A 27642-nucleotide genomic window follows, 5' to 3' on the forward strand; every position below is an offset into this window, starting at 1 on the left:
TACCTATTTTATCTTCTTTTACCTCTGAATTACGTCTCCTCAAATCCAAGTGGCAGCTGGGAGAGGCGGCTTTGTTTAGATTCCCTCAGGTTGTGAGGCTTAGCTGTTATTTATCAGGGTATATGGGAGGCTTGGTTTTAAGCCCTCTTGCAAATTCCACATCCCCAGCAACCAGGCACACTCTTCTATTCATAGGAAGACTGCTAGCCTTCTCCTGAACTCAGCTGGGAGCTGTGGGTTGTTGGAGTAGACCATTTAGCACACACAGGGCCTCAGGTGCCATTGTCCCAGGGGCACTGGGAAAACAGCTGCAGCGGAGGGCACTCAGGAACAAGGGCTCAGCAATGGTGGTGGCTGCCAGTGCATTTTTCTCAGGACTCTGATTTCAGAAAATTTATCCATGGAAACTTACATCAGCCTTTTTAGGCTGAAGAACCCCACACAACTGCAGATGATTAAATTCCAGCTTATGGTGAGGAGGCAGGTACTTGTCACACAGACACTGGGGACCACTTATCAGAGGTACCAGAGAGGCAGTCTAGCACGGGCTTGGTCACACAGGGATTGGCAAATCTGGCCCTCGGTTTCTTTTTGGGAGGCCCAAGAGCAAAGAACAATTTTTAAATTTTAAAGGGGTTGTAAAAAAAGAAAACAAAGGTGAATATTAGGACAGAGACTGTATGTGGCCACAAAAGTCCAAAATATCTACTATCTGACCCTTTACGGGAAAAGTTTACTGACCCCTGTGCTAGGAGGCTGGAATGGAGGACCTCCAGAATGCCTTCTGATGTTACAGTTCTGGCTTGTTTCTCCCCTCTGGGTTCAAGACTCGGGCTCGGCCCCAGCACCCTAGCACTCTCTCCTCCCAGTCAGATTCCAGAGGTCCTGGCTGGGCAGAGTGAGTATGACCAGTGGGTCAGCCTTGCTTTTCCTTAACTCAGGCCCAGCTTCTCCTCCGCCCCTGCTGCAGTGCAGATAGCTCTGGCTTCCTGGGTCTCTTCCCTGTCCTGGCTCTGTCACTGTGGAGCAAAGGTGCCTGGAGGGGCTAGGAAATTAGAGGAGAAAAAAAAGACCAACCCAGGGCTGGGCCTTCCAGTTGGCCTTTGTCGTATGTTCCCATCTGGCCAGGCCCTGGCTGCCTGGATATGTCCTGCATTATTCATCATGGTACCCATGGCAAGGATGGCCAGGTCTCCAGGATTCTGGAAGGCCTTGGGGGAGGGCAGGCATGGCTGGAACCGTGAGGGTAACTGGGGGAGTGAGGCTGCATTGAAGATGGCTTGTAAGAAAGGCTTGCCATTCGGTGAGTTTGGATTCTAATGTCATTCACTGAATACCCATGATTCATTATGATTCATTAATGAATTCCTTCATTCATTTGACACATAATCACAAAGCACCAGGCCACACTGAGCAGCCAGAGATTCTGCTCTGAATGTAGTGGCCCCTGAAAAGCTGTGGTTTGGGACAGGACTCCTGAGTGAGTGGTCAGCATGTGAGATTTGTGCAAAGGGGGGTGCGGAGGATATCAGGGTGGCCTGAGGTCTTGAAGTCTGGACTCTACCCACAGGGTGAGCGAGGGGTGGGTCTTCGGGTGGAGATCCCACAATTCTGAGCCACAGCCAGCCCGGTCCAGCCACAGCCAGGAGAGGTCTGTGGCAGTACCCTCAGGACACAAAGTCAGTGCCCTGCTGGGTAGGAAGGCTGTTGCCTCAGGTCTCTGAGGGAAGAGCCCTTGCAAAGCTGCCATCCTACCCCTGCCAGATTCGCATGCCCCTTCTGTGCTTCCAAGGGCACTCAGAGCCCTCCTTCCTTGCCTTCCTGTCTCTGTCCACTCCTGAGACTGTGGTAGCTGTTGGGGCCGCGGAGGGGAACACTCAGGGCTCAGATGAACTCCCACTGTGGCTGCCTTCCATCCCCTCACAAGTTTCTCACCTGGTAGGGGTGGCTGAGGAAGGAACCCAGGAGAGAGGCAGGCATCCGGGCTGGTCCAGTTGGGCCCAGAGCCCCGGACTTTGGTTGAAACCACTGACAAGCTGCTACTAAGCAGGGAAACAAAAATGAGGGGGGAGTAAAGCCTGGGTTAGGGGAAACTGCCATGCTTTCTGGGCCTGTTCATCCCTCTGTGGAATCAGACTCAGGGCCCCTAGGTTCACCTCCTACCTGGTTGGCGGGTGCTAGTTGAATCATCTGCCTTTGCTTCAGTTTTTGCAGGTGCACCAGACTTAGACCAATCTGTGTTGGGGAGGGGGTGGGAGGTAAGAGAGAGACACACTTGAGAGAGCTCACAGCCTGGACAGGAAGGACTGTAATGTGAGAGCCCTCAAGACCTCAGCAGAGGGAAGTCGCATGATGGGGTGGGGTAGTTAGTGAGAGTGTCAAATTATCAGGGGCTCCTAGAGATGCTTTAGGATCCCTTTAGGTCTTAAATGTATTATTATTATTATTTTTGTTTTGTTTTGCGGTACACGGGCCTCTCACTGCCGTGGCCTCTCCCGTTGCGGAGCACAGGCTCCGGACACGCAGGCTCAGCGGCCATGGCTCACAGGCCCAGCCGCTCCACGGCATGTGGGATCTTCCCGGACGGGGGCATGAACCCGTGTCCCCTGCATCGGCAGGCGGACTCTCAACCACTGCGCCACCAGGGAAGCCCTATTTTATTTTTTATTTTTATATACTTCTTGTTTTTTTCCCCTAAAATGTATTTTATGGTTCCATGGGCAAAACACTGAACTAGCTAGCCTCTAAGGGAAATATGATTAAAACAAAATAAAGTTGAAGTTGCCCAGTTGCCAAGGACCTCCTAATCCAGTTATGGAGCAGACACTTCCTGAACGCCAGGACGGTGGTGCCATTGGCAGCATAAAGGCCGGTAGGTTCTGCCTGGGGTGCGAAGTTGGGGTGAGGGCTGCTTCAGCAGGGAAGGGTTAGTAGGACTCAGGAAGGGGGAGGAACGGCCCCCAGGCCAGGGTAGGCGTAGCGGCTGTCTCTTCACCTCAGGCACTTCTACCAGTCCCCTGGTCCCGGAGCTCCAGGCTTTCTTGCAGATGTGGTGTTCTGGTGAGAAGGCAGGAAGCCGAGTGGAGAGTGAGGAAAGCCAGCAGGAAAAGGCCGTGAGGTGTAAAAACTAGGGTTTGCTGATGGATATCCAGGACAGATATTGACTGCTCGGCCTTTGCCCTCTGGCAGTTTCTAAACCAAGTAGCCAATGAGGCTAATGGAAGAGGGAAATGACTGTAGCCTTTGGGTGGCAGGTGCCTGGGGCCCTGCTACTGTCCTGTAGGGGCTGTTGTGGGACTGTTCCAGTCCACGGCCTCTCTGCCCCTTTTCCTCATCTGGAGGGATTGTCCTATAATCCCACGGCCCCAGAGGTATTCAGGGTCCTAGACACAGAGAAGCACAGAACTGGACAGGAACTTCCGGCCCATTCTGCCCAGGGCTTGGTATAGAAGCCGGACCCTCTATCTAAGGCTCCCTGAATATTCAGTGCCCTTGCATCAAAGAAGCCATGCAAATTGCCAGTCTAAGGTCTACACTTAGCTGGGCAGGACCAAAGCTGAGAAGGTGGGTCTGGGAGGTGTGTAGGGGAGCCTGAAGCCTTGGCCATATGTGTAGGGTACAGAAAGGTGACACAGCTGTACCAATTCAAAGAGAGAATGACTGGCCAGAAGCCTCCTCCAATCTGCTTCTCCCCAAACACACTCTGCCTCTACCCGTTCCCCAGGGAAGAATGTTTCACTTCTGCTCAGGAGGACCTAAGTGCACCCAGGGCTGAGGGAACCTTGAGGGTCCACCTGGGCACTTGTGCCTCCTATCTGCAGGGGCCAGACCTGCCCTGTTTCCTAACTTGTCTCACCATACAGACGACTGTAAAAATAAAACATGTTTATTGCTGCAAAACCTTATTAATACAGGTCCATAATCTCTTACCCGAAACCCTTAGGGCCAGATGTATTTCAGAATTTAGAATTCTTTGGGCTTTAGAAAGCTACCCAGGTATGGATGCTGAATATTACATAATACTACCAGAGGGGTCTGGGGTGACACCCCATAATCCCCCAGATCAATATTTCTTTGGAAAACTGTGAAAATGCACACTAGAGGAATAAATGAAGAGCATGAATAACACGGTTTTTTTTCTTTTTTTGGCCACATCGCACATGTGGGATCTTAGTTCCCCAACCAGGGATCCAACCCACGCCCCCTGCAGTGGAAGCACAGACCATCACTTCACTTTAAGGTTTTTTGTTTGTTTGTTTTTCCTACCACCTCTCTCCCAGGTCAGTTTTTTTTTTTAGTTTTAGTTTAATATTTATTTATTTATTTTGGGGTGTGTTGGGTCTTAGTTGCGGCACACGGGATCTTTCCTCATGGCGCACAGGCTTCTCTCTAGTTGTGGTGCGCAGGTTCCAGAGCAAGCAGACTCAGTAGTTGTGGTGCACAGGCTCTCTAGTTGTGGCGCACGGTCTCAGTAGTTGCGGCTCATGGGCTTAGTTGCCCCACGGCATGTGGGATCTTTGTTCCCTGACCAGGGATCGAGCCTATGTCCCCTGCATTGGAAGGCGGATTCTTAACCACTGGACCACCAGGGAAATCCCCCAGGTCAGGTTATGACGACGAAGTTAGGAAGAAACTTCTGGCTTTTGGAGGTTTTTTTGGATTTCAGAATTGCAGATAAGGGATTGCAGACCTGTACTTGCTTGCCTATTTACAGAACAGCACAGTTGTCATTGAGACTTCTGGTGCAGTGGCCAGACTACCTGGCCTCACATCCCAGCTCTGGCATGAACCAGCTGTGGGACCCTGGGCCTCAGTTTCCTCACCTGTAGCACAGGAGTATTAATTCTCCCGCACAGGTGTGCTTTGAGGGTTAAACAGCTTAGTATACAGTACAGTGCTTAGAACCCTGCTTAGTATGTGGTTTGCTCAGCATATATGGAACATGACAACATCACTGAGAAAGACAGACATTTAAGACACGTCTTCAGGACAATCTGATAATTACAAGCTCACTGCTGAGGTCCTGCAGGCCACCAGGGCAGGTTGAATCTTTTTCTAGTATTACAGTCATTCACATCCTCAGGCTCGGAGCCTCCCAGGGCTGCAGACACGGAGGTTTCAAAAGTCCCCACAGAAGGCTCTGTGACACCTTGGGGTCAGCTGAAGGGGAGGCAGAAGGTGCCCTGGGAGGGGTCTGGCCTCATGTCCTTTATGACAGTGGAGCACTCCCTCTCTCTGCCGGGGCTCTGGAGTCCCAGCCCCTTAACACATCAAATGGCCATGAGACTGGATTCTCGTTCACAGAGGAGACATGGGGTTTCTGCTCCACTGAAAATGCAAAGGTGAGGCTGGGCCTTCTCCAGACATATCTTTCACAAGCATTTCCACAGGACACAGCGAAAAGGGGTCTTTCCCTTATTGTAAAAGTAACACGTGCTTATTGCAAAAATTCAAATCATTCAAAAGGACAGGAAATAATGGAAAATATGGCCTGTGTTGTTTCTCATCCTCCAACTGCCTGGGACCAACGAACAGGCCCCCAGGCACCTGTCTCTCTGAGCTTCTCCTCATATACACAAGGACACCCACACACCACACATACACTCACCCTCACATACACCCTATATTCTCTCACCCTCACACATACACACCCACACACCCTCACACACACGTGTTCCCACCCATGCCGCCTCCCCTACACCCTCACAGCCCCAACACCCTAATCTTTACAAAGATTAGGATCAGACATACATAAGAGAACACACTTATACATGAGGCAGGCATTCAGCCATTTCTTCCTGACGCTAGCAGGTGCATGAAGGATGCTGCCCCTGTAACTCTTTGACTATGGTTCTGGTTCTTCCCTGACTGCCCAGAGCCTTGGTTTTCACATTCGGGAAGTGGGAATGAGAATAACATAGCCAAACTCTCACAGGGTGCCTGAGAAGCTCAAGTGGGGTTTACACTTAACATGAAATCATTTTGCAAATTGTCAAGTGTAAAACCATCTGAGGAATTACTACTGCCTTTCTCCCCATCCCCGAAACAGGAAGTAATGAGACTTTCAAAAGGACTTCAGGAAGATGGCAAAGCCATCCTAGTGGCACAGACCGCTTGTAACAAGACTGATAGGGGTGAGGACGCCTCAGTTTTGGAGTGGGGTGGGCCCTTCACAGTCAGATTTCATACCAGCCAGCCAGTGCAGGGGGCCTTCAGGTCCCCAGACACCCCACAAAACACCTCCTTGATCTGTGACGGTGACCTTCTGTCAGCAGATGAGTTGAGTAGCCCCTGCTCTTGCTGGGCTTTGGGAATTATGGGGGTCCTCTCCACCTGCAGGGAGAAAGGAGGGAGGTGACCCCAGCCGGCTCCCCGGCCCTCCCCCAAACCCAGGTGGTGATTCCCTGGAGTGTTCCCTACCCCCTCTGCCTGGCTCCAGGATGGTGGGATGGGGCAGGAGGCTGAGGCCAGGGAAAGCACCCACCCCATGCCCCGCCCCCATCCTGAGTTCCAAGGCATCCCGGCCATGCTTGAGAACACCTGGGGCTTCCTCTCCCCAACCGGTCCATCCCACAATCACCTGGAGCTTGCTCGTAATAAGATTCCTTATTCCTGACTGTGGGGAAAGAAAACACAAGAGAGGAGGTGGGTGGTGTGTCCCCACCTTCTCCCTCCCGCTCCCGCTCTGGGCCCTTCCCAAAGTCAGGCCCAGTGGTCTCCCCTGACGGTGGGATCTGCAGGGTCCTCGGGGTGGTGTGCAGCTGTGGGGTGGGGACGTTTGGGCTTTTCCACAGGTGGGGGACAGGGGGCAGGACCTCAGAAGTAGTTGCTGCTCCCCAGGAGGGAACAGTTCTAGCTGCAGGGATGGGAGCACAGCATTCTTCCCCATAAGGCTGGACCAGCCAGAGGGCCTCCCACTCCTTTGTTTCTTCCCCACTTACCTTGAATGCACTTGGTCAAGATCACACCACCAACAACCACCAGCAAGACCAGGATGAGGGAGATAACCATGGCAGTAGGTCCAGGATGAGAGGACTCTAAGAAAAGACAGAGAGGGCTTCCCTGGTGGCTCAGTGGTCGAGAGTCCGCCTGCCGATGCAGGGGACGTGGGTTCGTGCCCCGGTCCGGGAAGATCCCACATGCCGCGGAGCGGCTGGGCCCGTGAGCCATGGCCGCTGAGCCTGCGTGTCCGGAGCCTGTGCTCCGCAACGGGAGAGGCCACAACAGTGAGAGGCCCGCGTACTGCAAAAAAAAAAAAAAAAGAAAAGACAGAGAAAGGCCCCACTCTCCCTCCACCGCCACCCAGTCCATGGGACTGTCTCCAGGTGCCCTGGGCCCTTCCCAGCCCCTCCTCACCCACTCCGGGCCAAGCCCCATCTCACCCCAGGACACAGTGTATGTGTGGTTCAGGCTGGAGTGCTGCACGTGGCAGGTGTACTGGGCCTTCTCCCCCGCCGGCACCCACACAGCCGCCCACGTCTGGTAGGTGCCGTCCCCACTGGGGCGTGTCTCTGCATTCTCGGAGTCCAGTTCCTTCTCCCCCAGCCACCAGCTCAGCAAGATTTTGTGTGGATAGAAGCCCAGGGCCCAGCACCTCAGGGTGGTGCCCCCATCCTTGGCCGAGTGTTCCGTTATCCGCACTGTGGGTGGATCTGCAGGGGGAGGGGGAGCGAGGAAGGCTGGTGAGTGCCCGTGCTCTGCCCATCCCTCATGCTTAATCCTGGGCTCCTCCCGCATCCTCCAGGGCGCATCCTCCAGGGCGGAGGACAAGGAAGTAGGGACAGGGTCTCTCTCCAGGGGAGGCACCCAAATACTGCTGCAAGCAGGGACAACCCATTGCCCACCATTCCAGAGGGGCACTGTCCCGGGAACTTCCATGAGGGGGATATGACTTCCTGCCCCCAACCTCCAAGGAGGGTCCTGGGTGGGGCTGTTGGGCCCTAGACTGACCCTCCCCCTTCTCCCTACAGAGACCCTAGGGTTCTCTCGGAGACTTGACATACTTCCCCCTGTGACTTCCTGCATACAGGAGGTGCCTAATAAGACTTTGTTTAAATGAGGGCAAGAAGGATGATACTTCTCTGACCCTATAATGAGAATGGTTATGACCGTGGGATCCGGAGCTGGACATCCTGGCTATGAAGCCCAGTCTGACTCTGGTCCACAGCCCTCTGCCAGCGCTCAGGGCCTTCCTTCATCATTCCTTCCACTCAGAGTTCGAGTTCCAAAGGACGTAATTCAGGGGTGATAGTTCATTTTCTGTATCAACTTCCCTGGGCCACGGGATGCCCAAGCATTTGGTCAAACATCTTTCTGGGTGTGTGATGGTGTTTCTGGGTGGTATTAACATTTGAATCAGTGGACTCAGTAAAGCAGATTGCCTTCTGCAATGTCTGTGAGCCCATTCACTGAGCTGAAGATCTGAACAGGACAAGGAGGCTGAGTGATACGAAGCTCCTCTAGCCTGGCTACTGAGCTGCAATACTGGTCTTTCCTGTCTTGAGACTCAAAACATGAAACACTGACTCTTCTTGCTTCTTGAACTTTCCAGCATTCGGACTGGAACTACACCATTTGTTCTCCCGGTTCTCAGGTCTTTGGTCTCAGACTGGAACTGCAACATCAGCTCTTCCTGGGTCTCCAGCTTCCTGACTGCAGATCTTGGAACTTCTCTACCTCCATGGTCATGTGACCCAACTCCTTAGAACACATCTCTTTTTTTCTCTCTCTATGCATCCTGTGGCTTCTGTTTCTGTGGAGAATCCTGACTAATCTACCAGGTGAAGGACATAGGACAACACCTGGTGCTGAATGAGAGTTCCACACTACTTATTTAACGCACACCAATATGTTTGCTTTGGGGAGGCAGCAGGTATTATTACCATCCTCATTATACTGATGAGGAAACTGAGGCACAGAGAGGGCAAGTAACTTGCCCAAGGTCACACAGCCAGCAAATCCCGGAGCTGAGATGTGTATCTAGAGGCTAGGCTCCAGTGCCTGAGCCCTGAACCACCATGCTCTGCTCTCATAATCACATCTTCTGCTCCTGATGTTATCTGTCCTGTCCTCCCTTTGAGGAATATCCTCCCCATTACCTCAACTGATTCACATCCCACTACTCAATCACCAGACATCACGGTGTGCTGGGTGCTCTGATCAGCCCCACCCCCAGCAGCCTCCCAGACCACCACAGCCGCGAGGCTTTCACCCTCGGCACCCCAAAGCACCCACCTTCCCTAGTGTCCATCCCAGCCCTTGTGTCTCCAGCCCTGCTGACTGGGTTCAGGAGAAGTTTGCGATGCACCTGGAGTCTGGGGAGCATGTTCAGCGTGAGGGGTATGAGGGGGGACAGGGGCAAAGGGCTTCAGTTTCCCAGGCAGTCCCCAGTGGTCCAGGGAGTGGTGAGGGATGCTATCCCCTGGGGCCTGGGGTCTGTTTCCCAAGGAGGAGAGCCAAAGGATGTTAAACCCCAAAAGGACTTTATGAGCACCTAGTTGAACCCACTTGCTCTGTAGATGAACAAAATGAGGCCCAGAATAAGGGGGTTTCTTCTCCAAGACCACACTGGGACGGGGAGACTCCAGAACTCCCCACTCCACCTCACTTGGAGTGAAGGCCTGGGGTCTGGACTTTCTTCTTCCTCTGCAGGAAGAAGCTGTTGGCTGGCTGGCCATCTTTCTGGGTCCTAGTGGGCTTGTCTGAGCCAGGAGGACACTGCCTGCTTCCTCACTCCCCCCAAAGGCTTCTCTGTCAAATGGGATGGCTCTCGAGGATGGGAGCATGGGGCCATTCTGAATTGCCACAGGGTGGGCCTTACCTCTCCGGCTGAATCTCTGGCCTCCCAGCTCCAGGTATCTGTGCAGCGAGGCAAGGCAGGGGCCTTCCAGGTAGGCCTTGTCGTACTCTGCGTAGCAGCGCTCTGTCTCCCACCAGTGCTTGGTCCGCATGGCCACGGGCTCAGCTGACACCCAGCTCAGGGTTTCCAGGTCCAGCGACAGGTGGTCCTGCCCATCGTAGCCAAACTGCCAGAAGCCCCTGTAGCGGCCGTCTTCCTGGATCTCACAGCCGAACATGCGCTGAGTGCTGTGCATGCCTGTGTGTGCAGGTAGGAAGGCTTTGGTTAATGGTGGCCGGGGGTGTCAAGTCCCTGAGAGGCACGGAGAAGCCCACCACCCAGAGGGGCCTCCAAAGGGTGGAGGGACAGGGTGTCAGCATTTAAAAAACAAAAACAAAAACTGGGGCTTCCCTGTGGCGCAGTGGTTAAAAATCCATCTGCCAATGCAGGGGACATGGGTTCTACCCCTCGTCTGGGAAGATCCAGTTGCCATGGAGCAACTAAGCCCGTGCGCCACAACTATGGAGCCTGCGCTCTAGAGCCCATGAGCCACAACTACTGAAGCCCGTGCGCCTAGAGCCCGTGCTCTGCAAAAAGAGAAGCCACCGCAGTGAGAAGCCCGCGCACCGCAGCGAAGAGTAGCCCCCGCTCGCCGCAACTAGAGAAAGCCCACGCGCAGAACCGAAGACCCAATGCAGCCAAAAATAAATAAATAAAATAAATAAGTTTATAAAAAAAAATCTCCCAAGTAATTTTGATAAGCAGCCTGGGCTGAGAAACCTGCTGGGCCTCTCATGTGGGATGAACACTCAAGTTCATAATTAGACACATCCTTATTTCATATCCCACACTACTTATGGGTGTATAATGTCCTCAGTGCTAAGACTATGTCATGCCATGCTTATCCCAAGGGCCCTGAGCTGATGCACAGCCCTTCCCAGGCTCAGTCCTTTATATCTACTCTTTCTGAGGCCTCTGGGAACCTGCCAAGGTTCCCAGAACCTGGGACACAACCTGCCAAGTCTGGTCATTTGGGTGTGTCTGGGCACAGAGCAGGAGGGTGTTGTGTGAATGAGCTGTGCTCCGTAAGCACTTTATTGAGAATTAGCAGCAGCCTTGGTGGTAGCTGTAAGCTCGCTGTGGCTGAGATGGGGAAACTGAGATGGCATCTTGAGGACCTGGGGTGGGCAGGCGTGATTTGAGGGTGGTGCGTGAGGCAGGGAGAAGCCTCTCCCAGTCTGCTGAGGTCCAGAACCCTGGGTAGCCAAGGGGAGAGGGGGAGCTATCATGGGCCCTCTGCTCCTGTGGATGCTTGCTGCACTGACCTGTGGGCTGGCTGCTGAAGCCCCGACTGATTCTGAGGACCTGAGGCCCCTGCTTGGCTGTGGGGGAAGGAGACTGAGAAGAGCCAAGTATCAGAAGCTTGCCCCACACCCTATGATAGGCATGGCTGCCTCGAGGGTCAGTGTGCAGAGTGTGAAGCATGGGAATTCTGCCCAACGCACCGGTGCTGTGGTTGTGGTAGCCCATCACCGTCCACATCTCCACCTGCTGCACCTCCGCCCATTTCTCCTGCTTCCTGGTCTCCGTCTCCCAGTACTGGGCATCCATTGACGTCATCCATGGGGCCTGGGGCTCAGCCTTGCCCACACGACTGTCAAACCGGATGAAGGGCTGGTCGTCCACGTAGCCTACAGCCAGAAACTTAGGGAGGCTTGGGCCTGGCTCTGATAGGGTCAGGTAGTAGTAGTGGAGCGAGTGTGTCCCTGTGGAAACACAGACTGGTCTCAGGCTCACATGGACTGCCTGGGTCTGCACTGGGTGGGGGTCGGGGGGAGGTGGTCAGTGTGCTGGGTAGGGTTGGCAGTGGAAACTTATCCAGAGAATTCGTTATCAGCAAGAGCAAGAGCTGGGAATTTCAGTGGAAAAAATAAGGGCATGCAAAGAGTTTAAATATAGACAGAATCAGTCAAACACTGAGAACGAAGTTCATGCATTAAGGCTTATGGATTTTATTCCCAGAAAGTTTCTCAGCTCTTCACTCAGGGCCTACGTATTCATACTTTATACTCATCTCTAATAAGTATGATTGTCTGGTTTCCCATTTCACAATTAAAAATATTTCTTTTTAAGAGTTGGTTGTTTGGGGGACTTCCTTTGTGGCTCAGTGGTTAAAAATCCGCCTGCCAATGCAGGGGACACGGGTTTGAGCCCTGGTCCGGGAAGATCCCACATGAACTAAGCCTGTGCACCACAACTACTGAGCCTGAGCTCTAGAGCCCTCAAGCCACAGTTACTGAAGCCCGTGCACCTAGAGCCTGCGCTCTGCAACAAGAGAAGCTACCACAATGAGAAGCCCATGCACCGCAACGAAGAGTGGCCCCCGCTTGCTGCAACTAGAGAAAGCCCGGGTGCAGCAATGAAAACCCAACGCAGTCAAAAATAAATAAATAAATTTAATTAATTAATTTAAAAAAAAACAGAGTTGGTTGTTTGGAAGCTTAATTTACATGGAATTATTCATTGCCCAGACATGCCTGGGAAAGGCTGGCCATCATTCTTAGCTTGAATCACTGCTGCCAAGCTGGTGGCACCTTGACTCCATTCCCCACTCCCTCCTGCTCCCACAGCAGACGTTACAAGTCAATCTCTTTTCTCTTTGCGTCCAAATGCTGCCTCTCTACTATGTCTCCAAAAGCGCCAACTCATCAATTAAACTTGGTGCTGGAGATGAAATCTACTTAGCAGCCAGTCCTGACTCAAGCTATTAAAACAAATGCTGTATCTTAAGAAACTCAGGCCACATTTCTCGAGATATCCCTGGCTTACTCTCTTACCTAATTTTTTAAAAACTTTTTGCTCAGAAGCTTTTATCCCTCAACACTCCTGTCTCTGTGTTATTTTTCTCCATAGCACTACACTTGCTAGAGAATATGCACTTTGTTTGTCTTGCTGATGGTCTGTCTCTCCTCTGCAGTGTCAGCTCCCTAAGGGCAGCGATTCCTGTATGGATTGTTCTGTTTCCCCAGCACCTAGATTAGCTTCTGGCACACAGTAGGTGCTCGATGGCTGAACATTCAAGTGAGAAAGGAGAGGTCAAACACATCTCCACACTCACAGCTCTTTTTTATACTGCCTTCTTGTTACTTCAGGCCACACCAAGCTCCACCCAGGCCCTCTGCACCTGCTGTTTCTTCTGCCCTGGGCACTCCCCTCTGTTTTCTCTCAGCCAGTTTCCTCATCCCTCAGGTTGCAGTAAGGTGTCCCCTCCTCCAGGAAGTCCTCCTGATTTCAGCCTGATGTCCCTCAAAGGGGTCTCAATAGTGTCCTGTGCTCCCTATGAAACTGTGGACTCCATGAGGGTGGGCAAAACATCTGACTCTGTCATCGCTGTTTCCCCAGGGCCTAGCAGCCCAGCTGGCACACAGTGAGCACTTACTTCTGGCCTTTGTTGAACTGGACAAAAAATAAGAACATGAATGGCAGTGACAATAATCGCAGCTGCCATTTTTGGAATGACCACTGTGTGCACTGGTTTAACTGCTCCTCACTCACTATCTCAGTAGATCTTTACAATAAACCTAAGAGGTCAGTGTGGTTGGCCCCATTTTACAGATAAAGGAACCGAGGTCCAGGGGAAGCCACGTATAGCACTCAAAGGCATGCACTAGAAAGAAGGCAGCCCAGATTCTCTCCCGAGGGTTCGCTGCCTTTTCTAAGCTGAGGAAAGAGGTGTTCTCTTCTCACAGCTGGAGAAACCTCCTCATGGGAGGCAAGAGGGGTCAATGTTAAGAGTGTTTGAGTGAAGGGTTAACATCGGGTCTGGGCTGGTGTGGGCCTCCTGGGAAATGCCTGGAGTCTCACGGGGCTGTTTGCTTGCACACCATTGAGTTAAGATCAGTGTGGGGTGCTCCTGTGCTGGCAGCTGTGAACAGGCACAAAGGCGTTGGGGAGAACAGAGGCTACGGTTTCTCTGTGTCAAGGTGACCCCCACCCACTCCTTGGCTCTGATCTGCAGCAGCTCTACCTGCCCTGGAAGTGAGGGAGGGCAAAGATCCTGTGTCTTTGGGTAGCTGCTGGCCTCCTGGGTGGTGAGGAAGCCATGCAAGCTGGGCTTCCTGTCCTGCCTCTGTCTCCACAGCTCAGGAAGCATAGTGTGGTAGGCTGAATAATGCCCCCCCCCCCAGATATCCCTGGAACCTTTGAATGTTACGTTATATGGTAACAGGCGTTTTGCAGATGAAATTAAGGACCTTGAGATGGAGAGATTATCCTGGATTGTCTAGGCAGCCCCTAATGTGTCCTTAGAAGAGTAAGGCAGAGGGAGAGTCCATGACGTCAGAGGAGAAGGTGATATGAAGATGGAGAAGAGAAAGATGCAGGAAGGCACCATGTGCCAAGAAATGCAGCTCTAGAAGCTGGAAAAGGCAAGGAAACAGATTCTCCGTTACAGCCTCTTTAGGGAGCTGGCCCTGCCAACACCTTGATTTCAGCCCAGTGAAACCCATTTTGGACTTCTGACCTCCAGAACTGAAATAGAATAAATGTGTAGCATTATATATATATATATATATATATATATATATATATATATATATATATATATATATATATATTATATATATGTATGTATGTATATGTGTATATATATGTATATACATATATATATATGTATATATATATATATATTTTTTTTTTTTTTTTTTTTTTTGCGGTACGCGGGCCTCTCACTGTTGTGGCCTCTCCCGTTGTGGAGCACAGGCTTCGGACACGCAGGCTCAGCGGCCATGGCTCACGGGCCCAGCCGCTCCGTGGCATGTGGGATCTTCCCGGACCGGGGCACAAACCCGTGTCCCCTGCATCGGCAGGCAGACTCTCAACCACTGCTCCACCAGGGAAGCCCTAAATGTGTACCTTTTAGCCACCAAGTTGTGGTCATCTGTTACAGCAGCTACAGGAAACAAATAGTATTCGACTGAAGCCCATTAGGTCCTGAGAGTTTGGTGGCCAGTGAGTCCTGGGGCCGGGGGAGGGTAGTGGAGGGGGGAGGGAGAGAGAGAGAGAGGGGAATGCACCATCTGGGAGCAAGGACATCCTCTGAAAGCTGTGCCAAAGACTGAGGGACACAGAAGTAGAGGCCCAGGAACCCTGGTGCTCCCATCACCTAAGCGAAGAGGCCGTGAAGGGGCTGATGTGCTCTTCCCCAGGTGTGGAAAATGCAGGAAAGAGCAAGTGATCCTGAGGTCAGGCCTGGTGGGAAAGGGAGCAACACACACCTGGTCGTTCTGTTAGGGCAGGTACATGACCTTGCTTACTATGTAATGTTACTATTTATTAATGTTAGCTGCTTTAGTGGCCAGTTATTTTTGGTTAAAATGAAGGGAAGTCGATCAATATATATATTTTTTAAAATTTACAAAACACTTTTAAAGCACTTAGGGTCTGGCCCTGTCCTGAGCACTTTATAAGGTGTTGGCCAGGTCACCCTCATAACTTTATCAGGAGGGTACTATTGTACCTATCTATGACATATAAGGAAACTGAGCCACAGGGAGGCAAAGCCACCTGCAAAGCTCACACCAGTAGTGAAAGGCAGGAACAGATTGCACACCCAGATTCTCAAGGTGATCCTTGGCTTGCACCCGCCCTTTAGTGAACACACTTCTGGGTGACACTGAGTGGCACCACCACACTGAATCATACCACCATTTCATTTCTCCCCTGCATTCCTGTTTTTTTTTTTTTTTTTTGGTTTTTTTTTTTTTTTGTGGTATGCGGGCCTCTGACTGTTGTGGCCTCTCCCGCTGCAGAGCACAGGCTCCGGACGTGCAGGCTCAGCGGCCATGGCTCACGGGCCCAGCCACTCCGCGGCATGTGGGATCTTTCCGGACTGGGGCACGAACTCGTGTCCCCTGCATCGGCAGGCGGACTCTCAACCACTGTGCCACCAGGTAAGCCCCGGTAGGCACGATCTTACTTGTAGGCCATGGCTTCTTTTCCAACTTCAGGTGTGCCAGTTCTGCCATCACCGCCTTTGCCCTGGCCGCCGGGCTATCGGCCACCAAGGGCAGCCCCCAGGGACTCTCTGCAAGGGAGAAATGGAAAAGGGAAGTATGAATCTCAAGGTATAAACATCCTACGCATCCTTCTGTTTGCTGGGAGAGATAGTATGGAATGACAATGAGAGGCACGTTGAAAGGGAAGAGGGATGTGGGGCCTTTGCCGCAGGAGTGGCTGGAAACTCCCCCCAGCATCCAGGCACAAAGCCAGCAGGGCTGATTTCTGGGCCTTGGTGCCAGGCGTGGTTCCTGAGCTTTACAAGTATCGATTCGTGGTGTTTTCCCTGCATTCCTGTGAGGCAGGTCTTGATTGTTCCCACTTAGAGAGGAGGGAAACCAGGACTGGGCTTTGCTAGAGGTTCTCCATCCGGCTGCCCAACACTGCTTTGACAACCCTGCCATTGATATGGATTTAGTGGATTTGGGGGTAAGGGAGGGCTGGACACTGGTGGGCGTTGAAAACTCCCAGGTGATTCTCATGTGCTGCCCAGGTACTCCTGGCTCTACCTGGCTCTGCCCTGCCCGCCTGCTCAGCTGTACCAGCCCTGACCTCTCCCCTTGCAATATTACTCATTTGACAAACATCTATTGAGCACCTACTACAAGCCAGGCACTGAGCCAGGTGGGGGTGTGTGTGGGGACAGAGAGACAGACATAGCCCCCAGGGAGCTCAGGTCTGGCAGGGAAGGGGACAACTGAGCAATTAAACAAGCAGATCCAGTAAGGCCAGTGGGGGCTGACAAGTGTCAGGGAACAGAAGTACCAGGTGCCGGGGGCATCCTGGGGCAGGAGGGGTCTTGTAGGCTGAAACCTGGAGGAGACCTCACCAGTGTGAGTTACAAGGCAGTAGGGTGGGTGAGGAGCGAAGAAAATTTGGGGCTCGTGTGAGTCTAGTGTAGTTTCAGAACTTGCTGCATCAGCCTCACTTGGGGAAATGCAAATTCTTGGGCCCGAACCCTACTGAGTCAGAAGCTCTGGGGGTGGATCCTAGCTTTCTGTAGTTCAGCAAGCCCTCTGGGTGATTCTAAGGTTTGAGAACTGCTCTAGGCAAAAGCACTAGCACATGGGAATGCCTGGAATGAAAAAGAGTGTGGTGTGTTCAGGAAAACCAAGGTCAAGGGATGACTACAAATGCAAGAGATGAGTCTGGGGAGGAAAAAAAGGGCTAGATTGCCTTTTCGTGCCTCAGTTTCTCCTTGAGGCCAAATTGGGTCAGGTCCTATGGGCTAGAGTTCAAGGGCAAGGTCTGGGCCAGAGAAAGGGTGTGGCTGTGGACAGCATGGAGGGGACCCTGAATCCCTGGCTTAGATGAACCTGAGATGGAGTGCAGGAAGGGGGAGGCAGGGTAACGAGGGCACGCAGAGTCACATGAGGAGGAGGGTGGAAAGAGGAAGAGGGAGACCAGAAGTAGTCTCAGTGGTCATGGCCCTTGAAGTTCTATAGGACTGGCCTCTGCAGTCCCTCCCCTAGCCTGCCCTTGATGCTGCTCCTGTCTCGGTGCCAGCTCATTGCCCAGGCCAGATACCCAAGAGTACGGCCCTTACCCTGCTCTCACCCCCACTCCCCGGGCCCTAATTCCAGCTTTGCTGTAGTAACCAGCTTTGTAATCATTTATCTCTACTTAATCTGTCTCTCACAGTTTTGATCCCAAGGGCCACGGATTAGTTCTGCCATCACCTCTCACCCGGCCAGGACTCCCTGCCTCAGCTTTTACCTGAGGCAGCATGGGCTCCAGAGCCAGCCTGGAATCCAAATCCTAACAAGCCGTGAGACTCTGTGAGACCCTGGGTAGCCAGTTAACCTCTCTGAGCCTCAGTTTCCCTATCTTTACCATGGGAATAATAATTGAATCCTTGTCATAGGGTGCTGCTATGAGGCTTAGAACTCCTTGCTGCATGACTCATGATCATATCTGCCCCTTGAAATCCACTTCCTCATTCCCCACCTCCTGCAGGGAAAGCCCTGGCATCTAGGAGTGTTTGAGGGGGCTTGCTGGAGATGCCTAGCTACCTCCCTGCCATGTGCCATCTCTTTCCTACAGTTTGGCACACACCAGGGTCACCTTCCATTTCTTCCCTCCTCCTTGGCTTGGGGAACTGTCCCCCTGGGCCAGCCTTGACCATTCCCCTCACAAGGCTACAGGGTCTATGCACACACACCCATGACCATCCCTGCCATGCAGAACTGGAATCGCCTATGCACCCCTGTATCAGCCCTGGGAGGAGCTGTAAGAAGGATCCTCAGGGGCTGTGTGAACCTGAGAACCAGGACTGGTTACAGTCTTGGCCCAGAGACACAGTGTAACCAGTCCTGGTTTTCAGGTTCACAGCCCCACTCCCCTGGGGTCCCTGTTCCAGGGACACTGGCCAAACTCATCCCCATCCCTGGCTCCATTCTCTCCACTGATCTCCAGCCCAGACATCCAGGGTGATTCTCCTTCAAGTGTTTCCCATGGGGAGCTGAGGGCTGAATCCTCCTGGAGGTGCATCCTATTGCGTTCAGGAGCCTCAACTTGGAGGGAAAAAATAACCTCTTTATTTTCACTAACCTCTAGCTGAAGTTTGGCCTTTCTCTCATGCTGAATGGAGGCAACAAAGCTCAGCAGGATTTGCAGAACCTGTGCTTTGGTCCCTGATAGAAGCCACAGATGTTTTCGAATCACATGACAGTTGTTGCAGACACCTGGAAATATGCTTTACCCTCACTACTTCCAAATTCTGGGAATTGTTGCTATTTAATGCATTCTTTAATGTGCTAACTTAGAAGCACATATATTACATATCACAAACTTATACTTCTAGTTAAATTTTTTAGTAGCTTTATAAAAACATAATTGGGTTCCTTTGGAATCCTATGTATTTCATTTTATGTGTTAAAAACATTCTGAGACAGGGTCCAAGCACAAAAAAGCTAAGAACTCCGACTCTGGATCCCAGTGCTGCCACCTAGCGCCCGCTCTGGGCCCTATTTTAAATCTGTAAACTGTAAATTTTGTATGTTCTAGGAGCTGAAATGGCTTCTTGGACGTGAAGCCCTTAGAACAGAGCCTGGAATAAAGGACATCAGCTATTATTACTGCCATGATGGTGGACACTCCCCCCGCCTGTGCTAATAAACTTTCAGGCCTCTGTGCGGTCAGGGTGGGCGGTGCTCGGTGGGAGCGGTGGGGAATCCAAGGGAAGGTCCGGCCCTGCAGTTCTGCGTGCAGGATGGAAATGGCTAAAGGATGGAAATTCCCCGCTAGGTCAGAAAAATCTCTGTTGCTCCGCATCACCCGCCACCTCAACAAGGGGCTGCCCGGGCAACCCGAGAGAACCTCGCCAAGGAGCCAGGGAGACCTATAGCGATGGGCAGGTGCCTCGCCGAGCTAGCAGGCAGAGGCTGTGCAGGCGGCGCTCAGGTTCCTGCCTCCACGGAGCTTCCCCAGGGCCTTCCTGGAGGACCCAGCCCCGGGAGCCGAGCGCGAACGGCGTCCTCCAGAGAGGCCAAGGGACCCCCAGGAAGCTGTGGCGTCGGCTGGGTCCCGGGCGGGGGAGGGGGGTTACTGCCAGCCCCCGCGCCCCGCCAGCCCCCCGGGGTCCCCACCCTCCTGACTGCTCAGTCCGATCAGGGTTCTGAAATGGGAGGCGGCAAAACAGGGGCCCTGCCTAGCCCGGGGCTCAGAGACCCCTGAGATCTTGGATCAGCTCTCCAATTCACCATCCGGCCCCCTCCCCCAAACCCGGAATAGCTTCCAAGCGTTCTTGGCTGATCTCTCCCTAGCGCCGCCACAGGCGCGAGGCTGGGGGACGATTGGGGGTCCGCCCCGGCTCCCACACCTCTCCGCCCGGTTACCTGCTGCGCCCTCCCGCACAAGTTCCAACAGCAGCAGCAGCAGCAGCGGTGGTGGCGGCGGCGACCGCCGGTCCCGCGCACTCCCGGGACTCTGCGGCCACCTGATCGGCAGCCTCACGCGCTGCCCCAGGGTGCCGGTCCCGGTGGAGTCCGTCTTCATCTGTGGGGCAGGGGCCTCGTGCCAACGCCGGCCGCCGGCCGACCGTAGGACGCGTCCCTCGCGGGGGTCCGGGCGGGAGAGCGCTCAGTGCCCCCAGGGCCGCGGCAGCTGCGACCCCGCCCTGGCTCAGGTTCAGGCTCCGGCCGGGCTCTGGCTGCGGCTCCACCGCACGCCCCCTGGGGCCCGCCCGCAGGTCCTTGATGGCGCCCTCTGGTGGGTTCGGGAAAAGAAAACATGAAAAAAAACCAATCGTTTGTGATAATTATGAAATACAGCACATATGCTTCTTCACTGCCTTACGAAACGAGACCACGAGACCAGGCAGTGAAGCTCAAGTTACAGCCATTTGGAAAGTCGGGCGGTGTCTGAGACAACTGCCATGTGATTCGAAAACACCTGTGGTTTCTGTTGGGACCGAGGCAACGGTCCTGCTAACACCACTGAGCTTTGCTACCTCTACTCATCACGGGATGAATGGCTAAATTTCAGCTAGAAGTTAGTGAAAATAGAGGTTATTTTCCCCATCTGGGTTCACAGACCCCCTGAATTCTGACCAGGGATTCCCATGTTCAGGATAATAGTTTTCAGCTGGGCCTTTTCTGATATTTGAAAATTCATAGGAAGAGCTTTGGTGAGCCTGATTGGGGCAAGTGAGGGGAGCAATTTACACAACAGAGGGAAAGGCCAGAAGTACAGCTTTGCGCTGTCTCGGGGCCACCACACACATGGTGTCCTGCCAGGCCAACAAGAGAGGAGAAGCCGGATTGTAACGATCTGAGTCTAAAACACAACGTTTGTTGAGTTTTAATATTGTCAAAAGAACACAAGGAGGGGAAAGAATAGAGGAAGATGGGCATCAGAAAAATCTAGTTAACCGAGGGACTTCCCTGGTGGCACAGTGGTGAAGAATTCGCCTGCCAATGCCGGGAACACGGGTTCGAGCCCTGGTCCAGGAAGATCCCATATGCTGCGGAGCAAGTAACTAAGCCCGTGCGCCACAACTACTGAGCCTGTGAGCCACAGCTACTGAGACCACGTGCCACAACTACTGAAGCCCGGGCACCTAGAGCCCGTGCTCTGCAACAAGACACCACAATAAGCCCACGCACTGCAATGAAGAGTAGCCCCCACTTGCCACAACTAGAGAAAGCCCGCACACAGCAACGAAGACCCAATGCAGCCAAAAATAAATAAATAAAAATAAATAAATTTATAAGAAAACAATTCTCACCCCTCACAACCTTTGGGTAAGCTTCATCTACCAATAAGGTCTTCACTGCTCTGGCCTTTGAGGGGAGGAAGGAGAAAGGAAGGTGGTAAACAGGCCTCCTTCTGTGGGGGAGGGCTGGCTACCATCACCTAAGAGGACGAAGGAACCACAAAGTTCTCTGAGCTGGAGCCCTTGCCCTCTCTCACACTTCCCCCACCTTCCAAGGTCTGCTTAGCTCACCTTCAGAGAAAGACATGGCAAGAGAAGAAATACTAAAAGTTGTCCAGGTCCACAGTCAGGAGGGACACTGGGGCGTGTGTGGTGTGAAAGGAGAGAGGAGTTGAAGTGGATGAGGGCTCCTGGCCAGTGAGGATGTGAAGCTAAAGTGACCATGGTCCTGTCAACCTTATCCTGAGAAACCTGCCTTATGGCAGCAAACCCATGAAGAGGGTGTTAATGGAGGGGAAGAGAGAGCTACAGGGGGGATGTGGGGTGCTGGAGCTTCCTGCCAGGGAGTCTTCCCATCCACACCTTGGACCAGGAGGAGACACACGGGGTACCTAGCTTTTTTTTTTTTTTTTTTTTGCGGTATGTGGGCCTCTCACTGTTGTGGTCTCTCCCGTTGTGGAGCACAGGCTCCAGATGCACAGGCACAGCGGCCATGGCTCACGGGCCTAGCTGCTCCGCGGCATGTGGGATCTTCCCGGACCGGGGCACGAACCCGTGTCCCCTGCATCGGCAGGTGGACTCTCAACCACTGCGCCACCAGGGAAGTCCGGGTACCCAGCTTTGATCAAAGGTACCCAGCCTTTGATCCCTTCCAGGATGAGAGGGTGCATTCCCTGTCCCTGTCCCCCTCCTGGTTTCTGGGGACAAACCCCAAGCAGCGAATACTTGCACCCCAGGACTTCTGCTCTGGGAACCCAGAGCACCTGGGTTTTCACACTCACCAGCACCCTCCCCTTGGAGACCCAGATTTCTGTGAGTTGAGGACCCCCTTTACACCTGCTTGAAACGCCTCACCCGGGTAGCCTCTACTGCTGGTAAAATGACTCTTCTATACATCAGATCTTTGAAGTTCTGGAAATTCACTAACCACAGAGGTAAACTGTAATCTACCGAGAGTATAGCAAAGAGTTTTGCTTAGAAGATGTTAAAAAAAGACAAGGAAATGAAGGAAGGCTGATTAGCTGAGATGACACACATTTGAGAGTGCAGGGTGCAGAGCAGGTGTTCCATCATGTTTGGAGCTGTTTTTTGTTTTGTTTGTTTTTGTTTTTGTTTTTTTTTTGCGGTATGTGGGCCTCTCATTGTTGTGGCCTCTCCCGTTGCGAAGCACAGGCTCCAGACGCGCAGGCTCAGCAGCCATGGCTCACGGGCCCAGCCGCTCCGCGGCATGTGGGATCTTCCCAGACCGGGGCACAAACCCGTGTCCCCTGCATCGGCAGGCGGACTCTCAACCACTGCGCCACCAGGGAAGCCCTTTTGTTTGTTTTTAATTGGGGTATAGTTGCTTTACAATGTTGTGTTAGCTTCTGTCGTACAACAAAGTGAATCAGCTATATGTATACATATATCCCCTCCCTGTTGGACCTCCCTCCCACCCCCCCTTACAAGTCCCAGGACAAGACCTGAGTTAAGGCTGCTCTATGCCACCTGCCTCCAGCAACAGGACGGGAAATGGAGGAGGGTCTGGGACTCACATTGGAGGAGGCAGGTTGAGAGACGCAGCATGGAGCCCAGCTGGGTTAGCAAAATGCACCATGTTTCTGTTCTTCCAGTCAAGACGGCATTTTGTAAACAGAAACATCTAGTCCATAAGTGAGACAAGGGGGTGCGTTTGCACCTCCGGGGCAGGTCCTGGCAGCACCTCTCAACTTGCTCTCCAATCCATTGAGTTCTGGTCACCCAGAGCCACAGCCTCATTTTGAAAGGAGACACAAGAGAAAGACAGTTCCTCACAGCCTCTCTTGTACACTCACACTGGCACTCAGGTAAACTCAGGTGAGTGCCTGTACACTCGAGGGGGAGGAAGATGCCCCCAGAGAGCCCCTGTGTCCTGCTACATCCATTGACAATAATGACGTCACTTTACCTGTGAATGGTGTTTCGCACCTTACTGAACACTTTCAAAATTTCATGTGGTCCTTGTACCAGTGTGGAGGTGCATGCAATTTACCCGCGTTTTCCAAATGAAGAGATAAAGATGTAGACAGGTGCTGCTAGATGTGGAATCAGGACTCATGTGCCATGGGCTCTTGCTCAACGTTAATTTCAAAATTAATTAATTTTCAGCCCTTCCTGTAGGAGGACAGCCTCTGTCCAGGAGATGGTAAAGCCCTAGGGTGGGCACTGGGATGTTCTCAGCCTAGTATCCCCAGAAGACAGGCACGGGGTAGTGCTTCCACCTTTGCTGAATGAGGTGTTGATATTGTGGATGCATAGTCTCTAATCACGGGAGAAGCAGTGGGCAGCACAGCTTGGCCATCAGCTCTACTGGGCACCGCTTAAACACTGATGGTCCCAAACCCTGCTGTTATACCTGGTGGGACCATGGACATGGTGAGCTGCTGGGATGAGAGGCTGGAGGGACAGGTACCTGTCTGACCCATGGGCTTGCTCTGGTCCTTTAGGAACCTCTTCAGGAGGTAGACACACTCATGCCCCAGACCAGACTTCCTTTGCTTTTCAATGGCCACATTGCCTCCCAGTTGCACTTGGTGTTGAGGGTGACATGATGGCAGCCATCAGTCTCTAAGTGATGTAGTCCTGCACATCAGAGCAAACTGACAAAACCCTTGGACGCTGCCATCAGCCGGGACCTTGAATCTGGCCATGAGCTGGAGAACGTGAACCCTGGAAGGCCCCAGCCTCATCAAGGGTGCTCTGGGGTGGGAGGTGGGGGGCAGGTGAGAACCCAGGGGTCACGCAGGCTGCCTCACACACTGGTTTTCTGCTCAAAGCCTGAGGACCCTTTCAGGTACGAACGAACTTATTTACAACTCAGAAGTAGAGGCATGATGTAGAAAACAAACTTATGGTTACCAGGGGATAAGGGGTGGGGGAGGGATAAATTGGGAGATTGGGACTGACATATATACACTACTATATATAAAATAGATAACTAGGGCTTCCCTGGTGGCGCAGTGGTTGAGAGTCTGCCTGCCGATGCAGGGGACACGGGTTCGTGCCCCGGTCCAGGAAGATGCCGCGGAGTGGCTGGGCCCGTGAGCCATAGCCCCTGAGCCTGCGCGTCCGGAGCCTGTGCTCCGCAATGGGAGAGGCGACAACAGAGAGGCCCGCGTACCGCAAAAAAAAAAAAAAAAAAAAAAAAAAAAGATAACTAATAAAACCCTGCTGTATAGCACAGGGAATTCCACTCAATACTCTGTAATGGCCTATATGGGAAAAGAATCTGGAAAAAAAAAATAAAGAGTGGATATATGTATATGTATAACTGATTCACTTTGCTGTACACTGGAAACTAACACAACACTGTAAATCAACTATACTCCAATAAATATTAAAAAAACAAAAATGATGCATATTCAAACACATTGTCACTATTAAAATTTTATTATTGAGAATATTTACTATTTGAAAAGGTTTTATGTATACTTAATATGCAAAATAAATGTTAAAATGTAAAAAAAAAAATGCCTGAGGACCCTTTCAAAACGTGCAGTTTGTATTTGTGCTTTTCGGGGACATTGAAAGTGGCTGACTGGAAGCCCTCTGAGTCTGTTTTATGATCCTCCCCTCTACACAGTGCTTTTAGGTGAATTGCCCATTTTTCAGGGTTGCTCCCCCCACCCCAACCTTGACAGCCTATCCCTCCCCAGGTTACTGGAACTGGCCAGCCAAGCAGGGGCTGCATTGCTGCCCCCTGACCTGCTGGGTGAGGTGAGAGGCCCTGGACCTCAGGCCTGGGGTCTCTGCAGCGGGATGCTGTGCTGCCTCCTGAATCACTCACCTTGGTTGTCACTGAAGTAGCCCATCATGGCATGCAGGTAGTCCTGGAACAAGCACTGCCGGCCCAGCACCCAGGTCAATTCTACTCCCAGGAGGCTCCCTCCTGTCTCAGAACCATGGCATCAAGGACTCCACGTTCCGATGCTCAGTGTCAGACTAAGTGACCCTCTGGTCCTCCAGGCACATGAAGGCAATGTACCCATGTGCTGGGCTGAGCCTCTGATGCCACATGTGGAAGAACAACAGAGAGTGGAACACTGGGAAGGGCAGAGGGTCCCATCTCTAGGTCACAAGTGACCTGAGTTGTTCTGACATCACTGGTTCAAGCCCTCTGCATGATCCCCACTCTAGAGATGAGGACACAGAGGCAAAGAGAGGCCCCTGCTCATGATCACAGAGCTGGGAAGCAGTAGTGCTGGCTTAGAAGCCAGACCATGAGGTTTCAGAGCACACAGAGGATCCCTGCAAATCTGGAGGGAAACCGCAGTGATTTTGCCACCGCACTCCCACCCCTCAAGGACTCAGAAGCCCTGGGGTCCAGCCCCGGGTTGGTCCTTGCTAACTGTGTAACTTGGAGAACAGTCTCTGAAATACTAAATCTCTTTTCTTTTTGAGGCAGGTGGGTGGGCAGTGACTTGGGTGAAGGGCTGGCTGGGGACCGGAAGAGGTGGGTATACACAGCTGCACAATGGGAGTTGTGTCACTAGCAGCAGAGCTGGGCTCTGGGGCTTCCCCAGGAACTAGGAGTCCTGGGGAATCACACGGGACTCCATATCCCTCTACATCTTGCTGCACCTAAAATCCGGTAAGAAGGAAAGGAGACAGGGAGGGGAACAAAAGCCACACTAGGAGGGTTTGGACAAGGGGAAGCAGAGGACAGGGGCCTATCCAGGTTCCTTCCTCTAGAGATGGCCCCTTCTCGGAGGTCACCATCTAGTCTTGAACTGATTTCAGCTGCTCAATCCTCCACCTCCCAGTGTGGGCAGTGCTGTCAACCCTCAGGACGTGATGAAATAGAGGTAGCCCGGGAAACCTAACTGAGGTGAGTTATACTTGGGAGGAGAAGGAGGGTCAGGGAATAGCCAGGCTCCTTTAGAAATGCATTCTAGGGGGCCCCCTTCCAGGGCCCAAGAGTGGGCTGTTGTCTAACACTCGGAAATGAATTGCCTGAGGAGATACACGTACTGACAAAGCAAAAGACTTTATTAGGAAGTGGCACCTGGGTTGAGAGCAGCAGGGTAGGGGAACCCAGGAGAACTGCTCTGCCATGTGGCTTACAGTCTTGGGTTGTGTGGTAATGGGGTTAGTTTTTGGATTGTCTCTGGACAATCATCTTGCTTGCCCATATTTAGTTTGACTCAGGGTCCTTCCTGGTGGCACACATCTCTCAGCCAAGATGGATTCCAGTGAGGAGGATTCTGGGAGGTTGGTAAGACACAGGGACTGGTGTCTCCTCCCTCCTTACACCCATCACCCAGGTTGCATAACTACCACATTTACTTCATCCTGATGCCGAAAACTTGGCCTCTGTACACCAGTGCTGAATCGAATCTCAGAGACAGAGTTTTGGGTGAAGTAGAAAAGAATAGCCTTATTGCTTTGCCAGGCAAAGGGGGACACACAGGCTCATGTCCCTCAAAACTGTGTGTCAACCTGGGAGGATCTGGTGAGGAGTTTTTATAGCAATGGTTCAAGTGTGGAGTTGCTGATAAGATTAAGGTGTATGCAGGGCCTGCACTCCTTTAATCTGGTCTCAGGTAATCTCTTGAGAAGCTTCTGTGGTTCTTGAGGTTGTCAAACTGTGACCTCTCTGGAGTGAAGAATGCTTCATCAAGTAGTTAACATCTTCCATTTGGTGGGGGTTTTAGTTTGGCAAAACAGATTAAAGATATTGTTATGTATAGCCCTTGATGGGGAATGAGGACCCTGCCCCAAGGCTGCACTGTTGTTTCTTGACTGCTCCTCCCTTGTCTCAGCATCCCCTGTGTTCTCTGATTAACAACTGTTTGAACCTGCCCTTTGAAACTCAGGAAAGGTCATGGAGGCTGCATGGAGCCTATTTCCTACAAACAAGAAATGGGGAACACAGAATGGCTTTTATGCCCAGGAGCCCCTCAGGGTCCTGCTTGGTTACAGGACCTTGTCACATTAAACAAAATTAACAGTTATCCTTCGTATTGCTTAATGCCAGATGCATAATTTAATTTTCATAATGGATGTAAATATGTCTTTTTTATAAAAGCATTTATTTATTTATAAATTTATACAATTTTTGAAGGTCACACACCATTTACACTTATTACAAAATATTGGCTATATTCCGTGTTGTACAATACATCCTTGCAGCCCTTCTTACACCCAGTATTTTGTACCTCCCATAAATATGTCTTTTAGAGCAAGGTTTTGGAATCAGGATGTAAATAAGGCCCATTCAGACTGCTTCTGTATGTACCCCCATGCTGAAACTGAGCAGGGTCCTGTGGGGCTCTCCTGGGCACAAAAGCCTTTCCAGGTCCCCCATTTCTTATTTTCGGGAAAGGACTTAAGCATCCTAGACCTTTCCTGAGTT

General features: G+C 52.1%; 1 protein-coding gene across 2 annotated transcripts; it reads right to left on the reverse strand.

Annotated features, from left to right (window-relative positions):
* Positions 1-5050: 5050 nt before the first annotated feature.
* LOC309805189 (H-2 class I histocompatibility antigen, Q10 alpha chain-like) lies at positions 5051-20099 on the reverse strand. 2 transcript variants are annotated; one of them, XM_082623081.1, is made up of 8 exons: positions 19732-20099; positions 15816-15923; positions 11344-11604; positions 9821-10096; positions 7383-7652; positions 6942-7037; positions 6581-6616; positions 5051-6333 (listed from the first exon to the last, which is right to left on the reverse strand). In XM_082623081.1, exons 1-8 carry the CDS (start codon positions 19889-19891, stop codon positions 6269-6271), a joined length of 1272 nt encoding a protein of 423 aa, XP_082479207.1. In that variant the 5' UTR covers positions 19892-20099; the 3' UTR covers positions 5051-6268. The 2 variants fall into 2 exon arrangements, with proteins under 2 accessions (XP_082479207.1, XP_082479208.1); XM_082623082.1 differs by lacking the exon at positions 6581-6616.
* Positions 20100-27642: the final 7543 nt, after the last annotated feature.

This window comes from Mesoplodon mirus, assembly GCF_964341445.2.
Source record: "Mesoplodon mirus genome assembly, chromosome: 5".
NCBI lineage: Eukaryota > Metazoa > Chordata > Mammalia > Artiodactyla > Ziphiidae > Mesoplodon > Mesoplodon mirus.

Coding starts and splice junctions, on each gene's coding strand:
- LOC309805189 (XM_082623081.1), bottom strand. CDS start 19,891: ATGAAGACGGACTCCACCGGGACCGGCACCCTGGGGCAGCGCGTGAGG. Junction 6,617..6,941: donor CTTGACCAAGTGCATTCAAG/GTAAGTGGGGAA, acceptor CTTTCCCCACAG/TCAGGAATAAGGAATCTTAT. Junction 6,334..6,580: donor TTATTACGAGCAAGCTCCAG/GTGATTGTGGGA, acceptor TTCTCCCTGCAG/GTGGAGAGGACCCCCATAAT.